Source organism: Nicotiana sylvestris, chromosome 1 (genome assembly GCF_000393655.2).
Source record: "Nicotiana sylvestris chromosome 1, ASM39365v2, whole genome shotgun sequence".
NCBI lineage: Eukaryota > Viridiplantae > Streptophyta > Magnoliopsida > Solanales > Solanaceae > Nicotiana > Nicotiana sylvestris.
In genome coordinates, this window is record NC_091057.1 from 129054635 (window position 1) to 129067980 (window position 13346).

Sequence of the window (13346 nt, forward strand, 5' to 3'; positions counted from 1 at the left end):
TTGTTGGTTGCTTCATTGACTTGCGCACATGAAAGCCCACTTTTTCATCACCCACCCGGAAGGTGAGTTCCCCTGTTTCCACATCAACTAATGCCTTCCCAGTAGCAAGGAAAGGTCTCCCTAATATGATTGGAACTTCATAATCCACCTCACAATTCAAGATCACAAAATCAGTTGGCAAGATAAATTTGTCCACCCGGACAAGCACATCATCAATAATACCCAATGGTCTCTTCATCGTTCTATCCGCCATTTGCAATCTCATGGAAGTCGACCTCGGTTGCCCAATACCCAAAGTTTTGAAAACTGAGTAGGGCATCAAGTTGATACTTTCCCCCAAATCACATAGAGTTTTAGCAAAATCCACACTCCCAATGGTGCAAGGAATGGTGAAAGCACCGGGATCTTCAAGCTTCGAGGCCATTGAATTCACTATTTCACTAACTTGGTGGGTCATCTTTATAGTTTCACAATCCATGGATCGTTTCTTTGTCACCAAGTCCTTCATGAATTTAACATAGCCCGGCATTTTCTCAAGAGCCTCCACCAAAGGCACATTAATGGATAAGCTCTTCATCATATCAATAAACTTTTTAAACTGATTCTCACTTTTCTACTTCGCGAGCCTTTGAGGATAAGGTGGAGGTGGACTTGGCAAAGGAGCCTTGGCTTTAGGCATAACCGGCTCTGGCATGTCTATTACGTGTTCCCTAGACGGGTTCACATCATTTTGAGTTTCCACCTTGGCATATTGAATATCAATCCTCACTTCTTCATTCACATTCTCATCAATCACATTCAACCACCAAAGGAACTTCATCTTCTTGTAACTCAACTTCATCACTCAAAATTTACTTTTATTTGGAGGCATTCACATCACCGCCTTGTCCACTCCTTGTAGTTACCGCCATAACATGATTGTCCCCACCTTTTGGGTTTACTACCGTATCACTTAGTAGAGCCCCCATAGGGCGAGTGTTCAAGGATTGTGAGATTTGGCCTAACTGAACCTCCAAATTTCTAATTGAAGTATTGCAGGAAGACAACTGAGCATAAGAGTCCGCATTCTTTTTCATCATCTATTCAAACATCATTTCAGTTCTCCCTATATCATTGTTGGAAGAACTAGGACCTTGGGATGGAAATGGGGGTGGATTGTTCGGTTGTTGGTACATTGGGGGCCTTTGGAAGCCTTGCCCCCGATTTCCTTGATTGCCATTGTTCCAACCTCCCTGATTGTTGTTACCACCCTAGTTGTTGTTGTTGCCATTCCAATTACCCTGATTGTTCTGATTGCCCCAATTGGAATTTTGCTTGTTGTTCTCCCAATTACCATTGCCTTGTTGTTGTTGATTGCCCTAATTGCCTTGGGGTCTCCATTGTTGTTGGTTGGAAGAATTGCCCCTTTGGCTTTGATAGTTGTTCATGTATTGCACTTCTTCATTCTGCTGATCATAACCATCATCTTGGTATCCACCACAATCATTGTCAAATTGCTTCGAATTCCCTTGGTTCTATTGACCTCTCTATCTTCTTTTGTTCACTAGCATGTTGGCACCCTCCATGGTATTCACTTGGTGAGGATTCTGAACTTGTTGCAACCGTGCCTTTGCTAGTTGGTTCGTTGTAGTTGTCAGCTCAGCTATAGACTGCCTATGATCATCTAACTCTTTGTACAAATGAGTGACCGTGGGGTCACCCTGGGGCACATTGGCTCTACTTTTCCAAGCGGAGAAAGTGTCAGCCATCTCATCAAGAATGTCATTAGCCTTATCATAACTCAGTTTCATAAAGTTTCCCCTAGCAAGTTGGTTCACTATGCACTGGTTTGTTGTGTTAATGCCCTAGTAGAAAGTCTGTTGTATCATCACCTTAGTCATATCATTGTTGGGGAATTCCTTTACCATTGTTCTATAGCGCTCCCAAATTTCATGTAATGATTCGGTGGGCTCCTGCTTGAAAGCTATGATCTCATCTCTCAATGCTGCCATATGCCCCGGTGAGAAGAACTTTGCAATGAACTTGTCCGCCAACTCATCCCAAGTAGTGATGGAATGGTTGGGAAGTCGCTCAAGCCAATCCAATGCTTTCCCTCTAAGTGAAAATGGGAAGAGTCTCAACTGAAGTGCATCTTCAGACACATTAGTTTGCTTGCTCCACCAACAGGTATTCATGAAGCCCTTGAGATATTTGTAAGCATTTTGATTGGCAGCACCCGTGAAATACCCATGCTGCTCCAGCAATGTCAGCATCACATCGACAATTTGAAAAATGTCCGTCCGGATCCGGGGTGGGACAATTGCACTTGCATAGCCTTGGTTGGGAAGCACTCAAGGAGCCACTCTTGGAGGTGGCGGGGGTGGGTCTGAAATATTATCATTGGCCTGGTGGCTTCTTCTTTGTCCTTGATGCACAATAGGGACCTCATCATCAATATTGTCATCTACCTCCTCCCCCGGCGGAAGATCTCCAAGAGGTGCGTTCTTTAAGTTTGCTGCCATTTTGTACCTGAAGTTGTGACACACACAAATTAGTAACACAGAAGGAAAGAAGAACAATACACAAAACTATTTAGATAGATAGCCAAAACCATTAGCTCCCCGGCAACGGCGCCAAAAAGTGATCGAGGCCAACCCTGTACTACTACAAAGTAGGAAGAGTGGTCGAAGCAGCTTTTACCCGGGAAGGTCGGGATCGATTTCCACAGGGAGCTAGAGATTGGAGTTGAGTTTTTATCTAAATTGGAGTTGCGTAATTGTTCCTAATTACACTTCTATTGGTAACTGGTTTTGATATTACCTCTAAATTTATGCTACTAAGATGCTAAATTAGGCTAAGTGAAGCTAAGAGTAAACTATTGAAGGTTGTCTAAATTGGTAAAAGGCACTAGGGAAGTGACTTTCTCCTAGGTGGGTCATTGACGGATTCTCGAGTCCAAGGCTAGATTATCATATTTGGGGAGTATGATATAACCATTGCACGATTCTACTCACTCTATACCTCTCGGTAGTTTGAGTGATTTTGCCTTAATTGACTTTCTCAAGATCAATTGGGTATGATAATTTGTGCAAGCAATAGAGGTTTAAGTCGGGTATTACTATCTCTAGGTTTAACCCTTTAATTGGGGATATCAATCTCTTGAATACGACCTAATTCCTTGTTGGACCAATTTTATGGACTTAGGCTCTCTTTCTCAAGAAGAGCCAAAATCAACTAGGCATACACTAGTGTTTGCAACCACTAATTCAACATTTAAACAATAAATTAGTCCAAATATCAAACACCCATATACATTCAAGCCTTAAAATACAAGACCCATCAATTACCCATACTAGGGTTGAGCCATAACCCTAGCTAATGGGTCTAACTACTCATGATTATAGAAGAAAATAAAGAAATATATGAAGAAAAACCCATAATATTTAATTACTATATAAAACTTAAAGATTCAATGATGAAACTAAGCTAAAATTGCTCAGAATAGAAAAGGAGTACTGTTCACGAGCACAACTCTTCGTCAAAATACAACTGATGACCTAAAAATGGGAAAAGAAACTATTTATACTAGGCCGAAAATTCTGGACAAAAATACCCCTATGAGGCTAGTGCGGACCGCACAAAATCGAGTGCGGCTGCACTAAGGCTCTTGGCTGAAACAAACTACTCTCTTAACTTGGCCACTGCGGGCCACACAAAATGCACCGCGACCGCGGTGGCTTCTGTTGCGGTCTGCACGAAATAGACCGCGGACCGCATTGGACATATTCCTCCAACTTGACAACTCTCTGATCTTGGGATTTGCGGACCGCTCAAAGTTGAGTGCGGACGCAATGAAGTCAATGCCGTCCACACAAAATACTTTGCGGCCGCATTGCTTGGCTTCCTGAAATTAACACTCTCTGAACCTCCTCTTTGTGGATCGCACAAAATGCTGTGGGGCCGCACTAGTACTTTTATACTGAGCTTGGCCTTGTTCTTGATACTTGTGCATGTTCACTTCTTTTTGAGATGGTATTGGCGAATTGTCACCTTGTTGACCAAACCCTGCAATCAAGTACAACATGTGAGCCTTTGGGACTATTTTTTACGCATTTCTAATCAAAACTTAAGTAAGAAGGTGTGTAAAAAGCATCATAATCCCTAGTTATCAGTCGTCCAATAAGAGCCATCGGTTCTTCACGTTGTTGGAGAAAAAGAATAACCTTTCATGGACCCTGGAGTACCAGCATGCTTTGGAAGATCTCAAACGGTACCTTTCGAGCCCACCCATACTCCATACTCTGAAGGCAAACGAATAACTGTACCTCTACTTAGAGGTATCCGAGATAGCAGTAAGTGGAGTCTTAGTCCAGGAAGAGCAAGGTACGAAATTTCCTGTCTATTATATTAGTAAATTCTAGGTAAGGCCAAAATAAGGTACCCTTACCTAGAAAAATTGGTGCTTGCTTTGCTAAGCGCCTCCAGAAAATTGAAGTCGTACTTTCAATGCCATCCCATATGCGTCATAATTTCTTACCCACTAAAGAACGTAATGCACAAACCTGAGCTCTCGGGCTGATTGTCCAAATGGGCCGTAGAAATTAGCGGGTACGATATTGAATATCAGCCCTAGAATTCCATCAAATCACAAATTTTGGTAGACTTCTTGGCTTGACTTCAGGCCAGCCTTAATACCCGAAGTCGAAAAGGAATTATTTCTAACCTTGGGGAATTCCTCGGGAATCTGGACCCTCTTTATGGATGGTGCCTCAAACGCAAAAGGGTTCGAACATGGCATCATATTGAAGCCGCCTACGGGTAACGTAGTTAGGCAATCCATTAGAACTGTAAAATTGACAAACAATGAGGCCGAGTATGAGACCATGATTGCAGGTCTCGAATTGGCTAAAATCTTGGGGACCGAAGTGGTCGAAGCTAAGTGCAACTCCCTCATTGTGGTAAATCAAGTCAATGGGACATTCGAGGTAAAAGAGCAACTAATGCGAAGGTACTTAGACAAATTATAGGTAATGCTACATCGATTCAAGGAATGGACCCTACAACACGTACCCCGGGATCAAAATAGCGAAGCTGATGCTCTGGCTAACTTGGGATCATCGGTTTATGACAATGAATTCAGCTCAGGAACGGTCGTTTAGCTCATAACATTAGTAGTGGAAGAAGGCCATGCTGAAATAAACTCAAAAAGTTTGACTTGGGACTGTAGAAATAAGTATATAGACTACTTGAAGACTGGGAAGTTTCCCTCCGATCTTGAAGAATTGAGAGCTCTACGCACGAAGGCAGCCAGGTTTAGCTTGTCGAAAGATACTTTGTACAAAAGAACGTTCGGTGGCCCACTCGCCATAAGTTTGGGACCAGAAGACACACAATACATCTTGAGAGAAGTTCACAAGGGCACATGCGAAAACCATTCGGGGGCAGAGTCTTTCGTTCGGAAGATAATCAGGGTCGGCTATTACTGCATCTACATGGGGAAGGATGCAAGGGACTTTGTAGGAATATGTGACGTCTGGCAGAGACATGCACTGATGATCCACCAGCCCTGCTACATCCGGTCTTATCACCTTGGCTATTCAGAAAATGGGGAATGGACATTGTCGGTCCCCTGCCATGGGCACCCGGCAAGGCTCAATTTATACTATTTATAAATGACTATTTTCTCTAAATGGGTTGAAGCTGAGGCGTTCGAGAAGGTCGGGGAAAAGGAAGTCATCGACTTTATTTGGGACCACATAATATGTCGGTTCGATGTACCGTCAAGATAGTTTATGATAGCGGGAAGCAGTTAATCGAAAACAAGGTAAACAATTTTTTTGAGGACCATAAGATCAAAAAGATCTTAGCAACACCCTATTACCCTAGTGGGAACAGACAAGCAGAGTCTACGAACAAGATCATACTTCAAAACCATAAGAAAAGGTTGACTGATGCCAAGGGGAAATGGAAGGAAATTCTACCTGAAGTTCGATGGGCATACTGTACGACCTCAAAATCTAGTACCGGGGCCACTCCGTTCTCGTTGGTCTATGGTTCCGAAGCACTAATACCGGTTGAGGTGGGAGAATCGAACCTTAGGTTTTGATATATGACTGAAGAATCAAACGGTGAGAACATGTGCATGAGCCTGTAATTGTTGGATGATAGGCACGGGGCCGCCCTAGTCTGGTTGACCTCCTAGAAAGATATTACAACCAAAGAGCCAACCTCCGACACTTCAATAGCAGGGACCTTGTATTAAGAAAAGTAACACTGAACACCCGGAACTCGAACGAAGGGAAGCTGGGATCGAATTGGGAAGGGCCATATCGAGTCATCGGGATTACCGGTAAAGGTTCATACAAACTCAAAGTAGGAAACGGTGCACAACTACCAAACAACTGGAATGTGGCGCACTTAAAACTATACTACTACTAAGGTACAATCTCATTCACTTTTTTTATATTACGAATCAGACTAACACTTGTATGCAATGGAAAAGGGGAAGTATGACTATTATGTCTGAAAGCACGCGTTGTACTCTTTTTCCCTTGAACCTATTTTGTCCCAAATGGGTTTTCCGACAAGGTTTTTAATGAGGCAATAATGGATCGTGCTAACATAGAATCGAAGACCGATTTTAAATTGGAGTCAATAGTCGCATCAACAGTATCTGAACCCTCTCGAGATCGACCTCGAATACTTGGGCCATCACCCTCTCGGGTCGAAATTTTTTCGGTAAGAAAGGAAACTTTGTGCTTGAACAGTCTAGGCTTGGTGGATAAGTTTGTTGTAAGGGCCAAAAGGCCAAGTGAACCCTTCCCACATAGGCCACCTCAGCCATAGTACAAGCTTTTACACACTTACAGCCTTGTACATTACACACAAGAATGGAAGAAAGTTTCTGCCTTGCTGATACGCGCTTTTGCTTCTTAAAAGTATTAAGCGTAAGAGCTATTCCTACCCAGGAACTATCGAGCCCAAAGGTCTACCACCACTCAGGGACTACAATTCGAGATAAATACAGGCAGCTCGGGTTATCAAAACCCAGAGGCAAAAACCCTATTAGGTCACGGTAAAAAATGGTTCGGATATGTCCGAAGCTCGTCATCAAAACATAAGGCCTTTAAATAAAATTCAAAACCCGCCAAAGGTTTACCAACGGCAAAAGCATCATCTAAGCATACTTTAGCATTTTTGGAAAATCCCGATCATTTCGAGTCACTTCGAGTTTTCAAAGCTTCGAAAAACAAATGACTTGTTATTGCATTATATCCTATGCTAAGGCATTAGAAATGTTTGCAAGATTGGAAATCATGAAAAGATGTTGAAACAGTTGAATTTGCCAAGAAGGAAATTTTTTATACATTCTAGAAATTTCTTTACAAAGGCCCAACAAAAACCACCTCAACAAAATATATGTATAGGATGCAAAAAACAAAAACAAAAATAATCCTATGGCATCTATGCCTGATCTTCACCAGAACCCGACTCATCACTAGAACTGTCGGGGCCTTCGAATTCTTTAGAGCACTCTTCACCTTTGAGTTCAACTAGCTTCTTGGCCTCGACCTCAAGTCTTTTTGCCTCGTCGATCTAGGCAGATAGGTCAAAGTCTCGGGCATGGATCTCTTTGAGGGTCTCCCTTCGGGATAGCTGCCTCACGTACTCAGCAGTAGTCTTTGGGTGGGCCTCGACTGCTTCAACATTGGTCTTATACTGCGCCACCATCTCTTCAGCATCATGAGAGATTGTGTGCAACTGAGACTTTATAGCTTCACATTCATTACCGAGGGCATCCCGCTCTGCCAGAGCCGAGATCAATTGCGCTCGGAGTTCATCATTCAGATATGACCGTTTATCAACTTTCTGTTTCACTACCCGAAGTTGGACCTTTATTGATGCCAGTTGTGCCTGGGCGGTTTCCTTCTCCGAATCCAACCGATCCATTTTATTCTTTCAACCATCGGCCATGGCTTGGACCTCGTTCATTTTAGCACGGAGTTGGTCTATCCGGTCAATCTTTTGTTGGACCTGCGAGGTTTGGTCGTTAGTCACCATGACTAAGTCTTCATTTCTAACTTCAAAAACCTTTTCTTTTTTGACCAGATCGACATGTTCCCGCCTCAGGGCCAAAGCCTTCTTCTGAGCCCCATCCAACTTGCCCTGAAGGTCCTTGATGGCGCCTTCGTGCTGCTCGCTGAGAAGCTTGTACATATCTTTTTTCTGGGCAAGCTCTTTAACCTCAAGCTCGAGCTGATTGACCTCAGCCCAATACCGAAGAAAGCTTTCATGATGAAGTACCACAACCTGCAAAAGGGTGAAAAAACATGAGAAAAATAAAAAAAACTAAGTAAAATTTTAAAAGAGCATAATTATGCCTTACCCGATCCAGCGCTAGATGTGACTCATTGAAAAGGCGCGACAGGACCACCTCATTCATCTTTGCCTTGTCCTCCTTGGTCACCAGGCATCGGAGGTAGCTCGCTACTCCCACGGGAGTAGAAAGAAATCAGGCATTCTCCAAGATAGTGATAATTATTGACCTCTTACGGCCGGAATCCATACTCAGGGTGGGGAACTGGTTGATTAACTCTAGGCTCAAATTCAGCTCGCCGACTTTTGTAGATGGATCCTTCCTCGGCATTTCTAGTTTGCCAAACCCAAAAAAATCTTCCAAAACACTGAATCCACGCAAAGGAATGAAGGAGATCGTCTGCGCCATGAGCCCTTCGTTAGACCTCTCCTTTCCTGCTCGGGCGGCCTCGGGCATGGACTCGGTGTATGAGGGTGACCCTTAAATCTCTATTATACTAGGCGGAGCAGAGCCGATGTCCCAGAAGGGTCTCAGCCCTTGTCTCCACATCGATCTCCCGACCCTGAGGGAGATCAGCCTCCAGCATCTCCCCCTTGGGTGCTGCCTGCTCTTCGGCGGAGATCGTCCCATGGTCCACAAAAATATCATCTTCTTCAGGCTCATCTCTTAGCCGAAGAAGTGAATCTGAGTCTAGTGCTCGTGAACCGGAGCCTCTATTTGGCCTATGAGCCAAACACTTTTTTGGTTTCGCCGCGGATCTCGGGGAGCCCGAAACCTTCCTTTTCTTCTTCTTCTTCTTTTCCCCTGTTGCAGCCCCGAACTACCCCAAAGTATAGAGATCAACAGACAAGGGCACGTCCTCGTCTCCTTCTAGATGCCTAAGTTTAGTGGTCTTAGGAAAACCTACAAAAAGAAAAGAAAGGAAATGAGAATGAGTATGATGCAAAGAACGGAGCTTGATGTTACCTATTCAGGGAGAGACCTTACCATAAGAATGGACCTCCCATTGGCCCCTTAAGAGTCCGTGCCATGTGCGCTCAAAGTATGAAATCTGAGTACAAATTTCTTCAATCCACTCCTTTAGCCGGGGAACCGTATTCGGAACCCGCGCAAAAGATGTACAATCAAAAACATAAATGAGATGGGAGAAATTGAAGAAAAACGATTTTGGCATTTAAAGAGATACTCCACTTACGAAACACATTCCACTTCTCGGGAAATGGCATATATTCCGGGGCGATCAAATTCTCGGTCTTCACTCGGACGAAGCGTCCTTTCCAGCCTCGATCTCGGTCTTCGTTGATGCTCGAGAAGGGGGCCTTGCTGGCCTTATGAGTAATCTTGATCAGCCCCCCTCGGAATATTTAGGGACTGTATAATCAGAGCAGTTCATTGATCGTTAATTGACGAGACGTAGTCTTGTTCACTAAGTAGGATGAGGGACACGATCCTCCACAATGATGGATGGAGTTGCCCGAGGCACACCTCATTCCTCTTGCAAAGATTTAGAACAACTGGGTCCACTGGACCAAATGTTAAGGGGTAAGTGTAAATATTTAAGTACCCCTCTACGTGGGTAGTAACAGTGTCCTTGGTCTCGGAGACAACTACGTCCTTACCCTCCTAGTTGCAGTCTTTTCAAACTATAGGCAGAACATCCTCAGTCACAGAACATATTTATCTCGAGACTCCTTCACCTCGGTCTTGTTTATGCAAAGGATTATCGACTTTGAAGTCATCTGCAATTGAGCATCCCCCGGGAATGAACGGGGGCCAGTTCGTTAACGACTATAACAGGGAAGTCGTTTCAAGGGCAACCACTTTAGGGGTAACCGCTTTGGTGGCAGCGACCGGTTGAGAAGACGAAAAGGCAACTTGTTGAGGGATGGTTTTCGATGTTTTGGCCATTGTCATTTGAGGGAGTGTTTTAAAGTTTAGGGAAAGAATTTAAAGTTTTGATAAAACAAGTTTGAAGATGAAGAACAGAGGGCGAAAATTTAAAGAAAATCTCAGCAGAAACTTGGAAATCACTAAGAAATCTTGAAGAACATGTGTAGAGATATGAAATATTGAGGAAAGATAGTGATATCTTGAAAACTCGAAGATAGAAGTTTGGTCGAAAGGTAAAAATGAACGAAGGATGGAAGCATTTATAGAGATTTCGTGTCGTTTCGCGTTTAGGGGTGACCTGCTGATGGCTGACACGTATTTGAAGTCAGAACGACATGACTGATGGGACATGTCAGCTTCTTTGTCATTTCTGTTACGGCGTATTGGAGAAGGAATCGAAATGCATCTATCGTTTCTCATCGTTTCTGTAAACCTAATCACTAAGGAATGAGGGGACTATCTGTATACGATTGAAACTGAGCCTGCTGAACGTCCCAGTTTATTTGTAAGGAAAACGGATTAAAGACGTGATTGTAAGGAACCCGAATCTGGGCAAAGAACCCCTCATATCGGGGTTCGAGCAAAGCACTTGCACTTGGAAGCATTGGAACCACGACCTCCAGATCCGGTTCGAATCTCAAGACTTCAAAGAACATCATCAAATGGATGTACACGACTAACGAAGGACCGTGATATCCATACCCAGCTGGATATCACGGTGTGAACCTCGGCCAGTATCGACAGAAATTCAGTGGTTATCGAAACGGAAGATTTTTACCTTTTTTTTAGAATTGTACTTAGGGTAAAATTCTCCTACTATATAAAGGGGAAGATTATTATTCATGGCACATTGTAACACGTATACCAAGGCAATTTATCTTTATTCTCTTTGTTATTTAAAGTTATTATTTTTGTTCATCAGTTCTTCATTAGTGTGAGCTCGGGATTGAAAGCAGGTTCTTCATTGAGCCATTAACCGACTCGAGATCACTCTAACCACTGGTTTGGCTATTTATTACGTCTTTCATTTGTTTAATATAATACAATTAATCATTTGTATTGAAGTATAAATTCAATTGTTATCCATCTTTTAGGGTAAACAAAAACAAAAAAACAAAAAGAAAGTTGTTGAATAATTTAAAGCCTCTTATGAAGATTTAGCTTTAGGCAACAAGCCTGTGCACCCAAAACAATAGAAAAAATTACTCCCTCTGTTCCAGTTTATGTGAACCTATTTTCTTTTTGGTCCGTTCCAAAAAGAATGAACCCTTTCTAAATTTGGTAATAATTTAGCTTAAAGTTACAACTCTACCCTTAATTAGAAGCTTTTATAACCACACAAATACTCTGGGCCCCATTTGGACTTATTTAGGACCACAAATTTCAAAAGTCTTCATTTTTTTCTTAAACTTCGTGCCTAGTCAAACAGGTTCACATAAATTGGATCAGAGAGAGTAAGAAATAATGTTGATAATATATAAGTAAAGCAACAACGCTCTCACAACACATGTATCCTTTGCTGCTTCATAGTGAGTTAAATTTAGGGATATTATTTGAATATTATTCATTCTGAATAATTATTTAGCTCATCTCAGTAATCTTTGGATGGTTAATTAATGACCCGTCTAACTTGTGCATTTGCTTATGTGCCCCCTCTTTCCTTTTTGAAGAGAAAAAAATTTCGACTCCACCATCTGACTATCATAGGAAAAAAATCATTGCCGACCGAAGATTTGGGGATCGCTCTTTGTATAGTCTACCTTTGAATATCTAATCTAGTACTCCCATTGTTTTCTGTTATTGCCACCGCTTTCCTCATGGGTTCTTTTCGATTTTCAAGGATGGTATGTAGAAAATTGGAAATAAGGAATGTGAAAAGAATGTCTGCACTTGTGACAGTCAGCGTGGCTAAATGAAAAAAAGAATGTATTTAACTTATTTGCATAGAGTGTAAATGGATTTTACAATATTGACATAAATAATTTGTTGTAATAGGTTGCCTACTTTAATTTGCAGGTAATTTAATTTCTTCTATTTGTTATAGGCAGTTGTATGTAGTGATCTTTTATGTGATATGATGTTATAAAAATCATTTTACAATAGTGTATAAAAATTAAACTCAATTGAATAATGTAAAAATGTTATTTTTTGAAAACAACACTACTTTTCTGATCACGACTCGGATTTTCCACTTCTCGGGAGTCGTGATGGCGCCTACTAATGAGAGCTAGGCAAGCCAATCCTTAACTACTTACTTCATTATCAAGTTACTTCTTTTAACAAATATAAGTCGATAACATAAAAACAACGGAATTTTAAATAATTAAGCGGAAGATAACAATTAAATGTCTAAAATCTGCATCTATTACAAATACTTAAGTCTTAACCACCCAAAACCTGGTGTCACAGTATCACAGACAGTCTAAGATTTACTACATACAAAGTCTGAAGGAATAATAATACACCGTTTCTGAATGTAAGGAAAATGAAATAGGAAAGTAGGGATAGAGGGAGACGCCAGGGCCTGCGGACGCCTGCAGGTCTACCTTGGATCTCCGCGTGGACTGAAGGTAGCCTCCACACTATGGTCCAAAAGCTGCTTCGGAATCTGCACATCGTGCAGAGTGTAGTATCAGCACAACCGACCCCATGTGCTGGTAAGGGCCTAGCTTAACCTCAGTGAAGTAGTGATGAGACTAGGACCAGACTACCAAATAAATCTGTGCAGTTCAAATGTATACAACGGAAAAGAAATACAGAAATAACCAGTCAATATGGGAGGGGGAGCATGCTGTGGGGGAGATAACAATTCCGAATAGAAAGACATCAAGTAATGAAAGAACATCATAACTCGGATATCAACAAAGAATCAGAAATCCATAAATGCACGGCATCGCCCTTCGTGCTTTTACTCTCGTCCTCACTAAAGCAATTATATAATAAAAGTGTGCACGACATCACCCTTCGTGCTTTTACTCTCTTTCCTTACCATATAATAAATAAAATCAGCACGGAATGGTACATCGTGCGGCACAACATCACCCTTCGTGCTTTACACTCTTCCTCACAAAACAAACAATATACGGAATCACCCTTCGTGCTTTAACACTCTTCCTCAGCCAAACAACAATCATAAACAATGGGGCAAGGGAAAAAACAA

At 42.1% G+C, this 13346-nt stretch overlaps 1 protein-coding gene across 1 annotated transcript; it reads right to left on the reverse strand.

Moving 5' to 3' along the window:
- Positions 1–7575: 7575 nt before the first annotated feature.
- Positions 7576–7929, reverse strand: LOC138874516 (uncharacterized). Its single transcript, XM_070153061.1, has one exon. The coding sequence runs from the start codon at positions 7927–7929 to the stop codon at positions 7576–7578; it is 354 nt and encodes a 117-aa protein (XP_070009162.1).
- Positions 7930–13346: the final 5417 nt, after the last annotated feature.

Excerpts from the sequence above, each read along its gene's own strand:
- LOC138874516 (XM_070153061.1), bottom strand. The coding sequence starts at position 7,929 with ATGGATCGGTTGGATTCGGAGAAGGAAACCGCCCAGGCACAACTGGCA.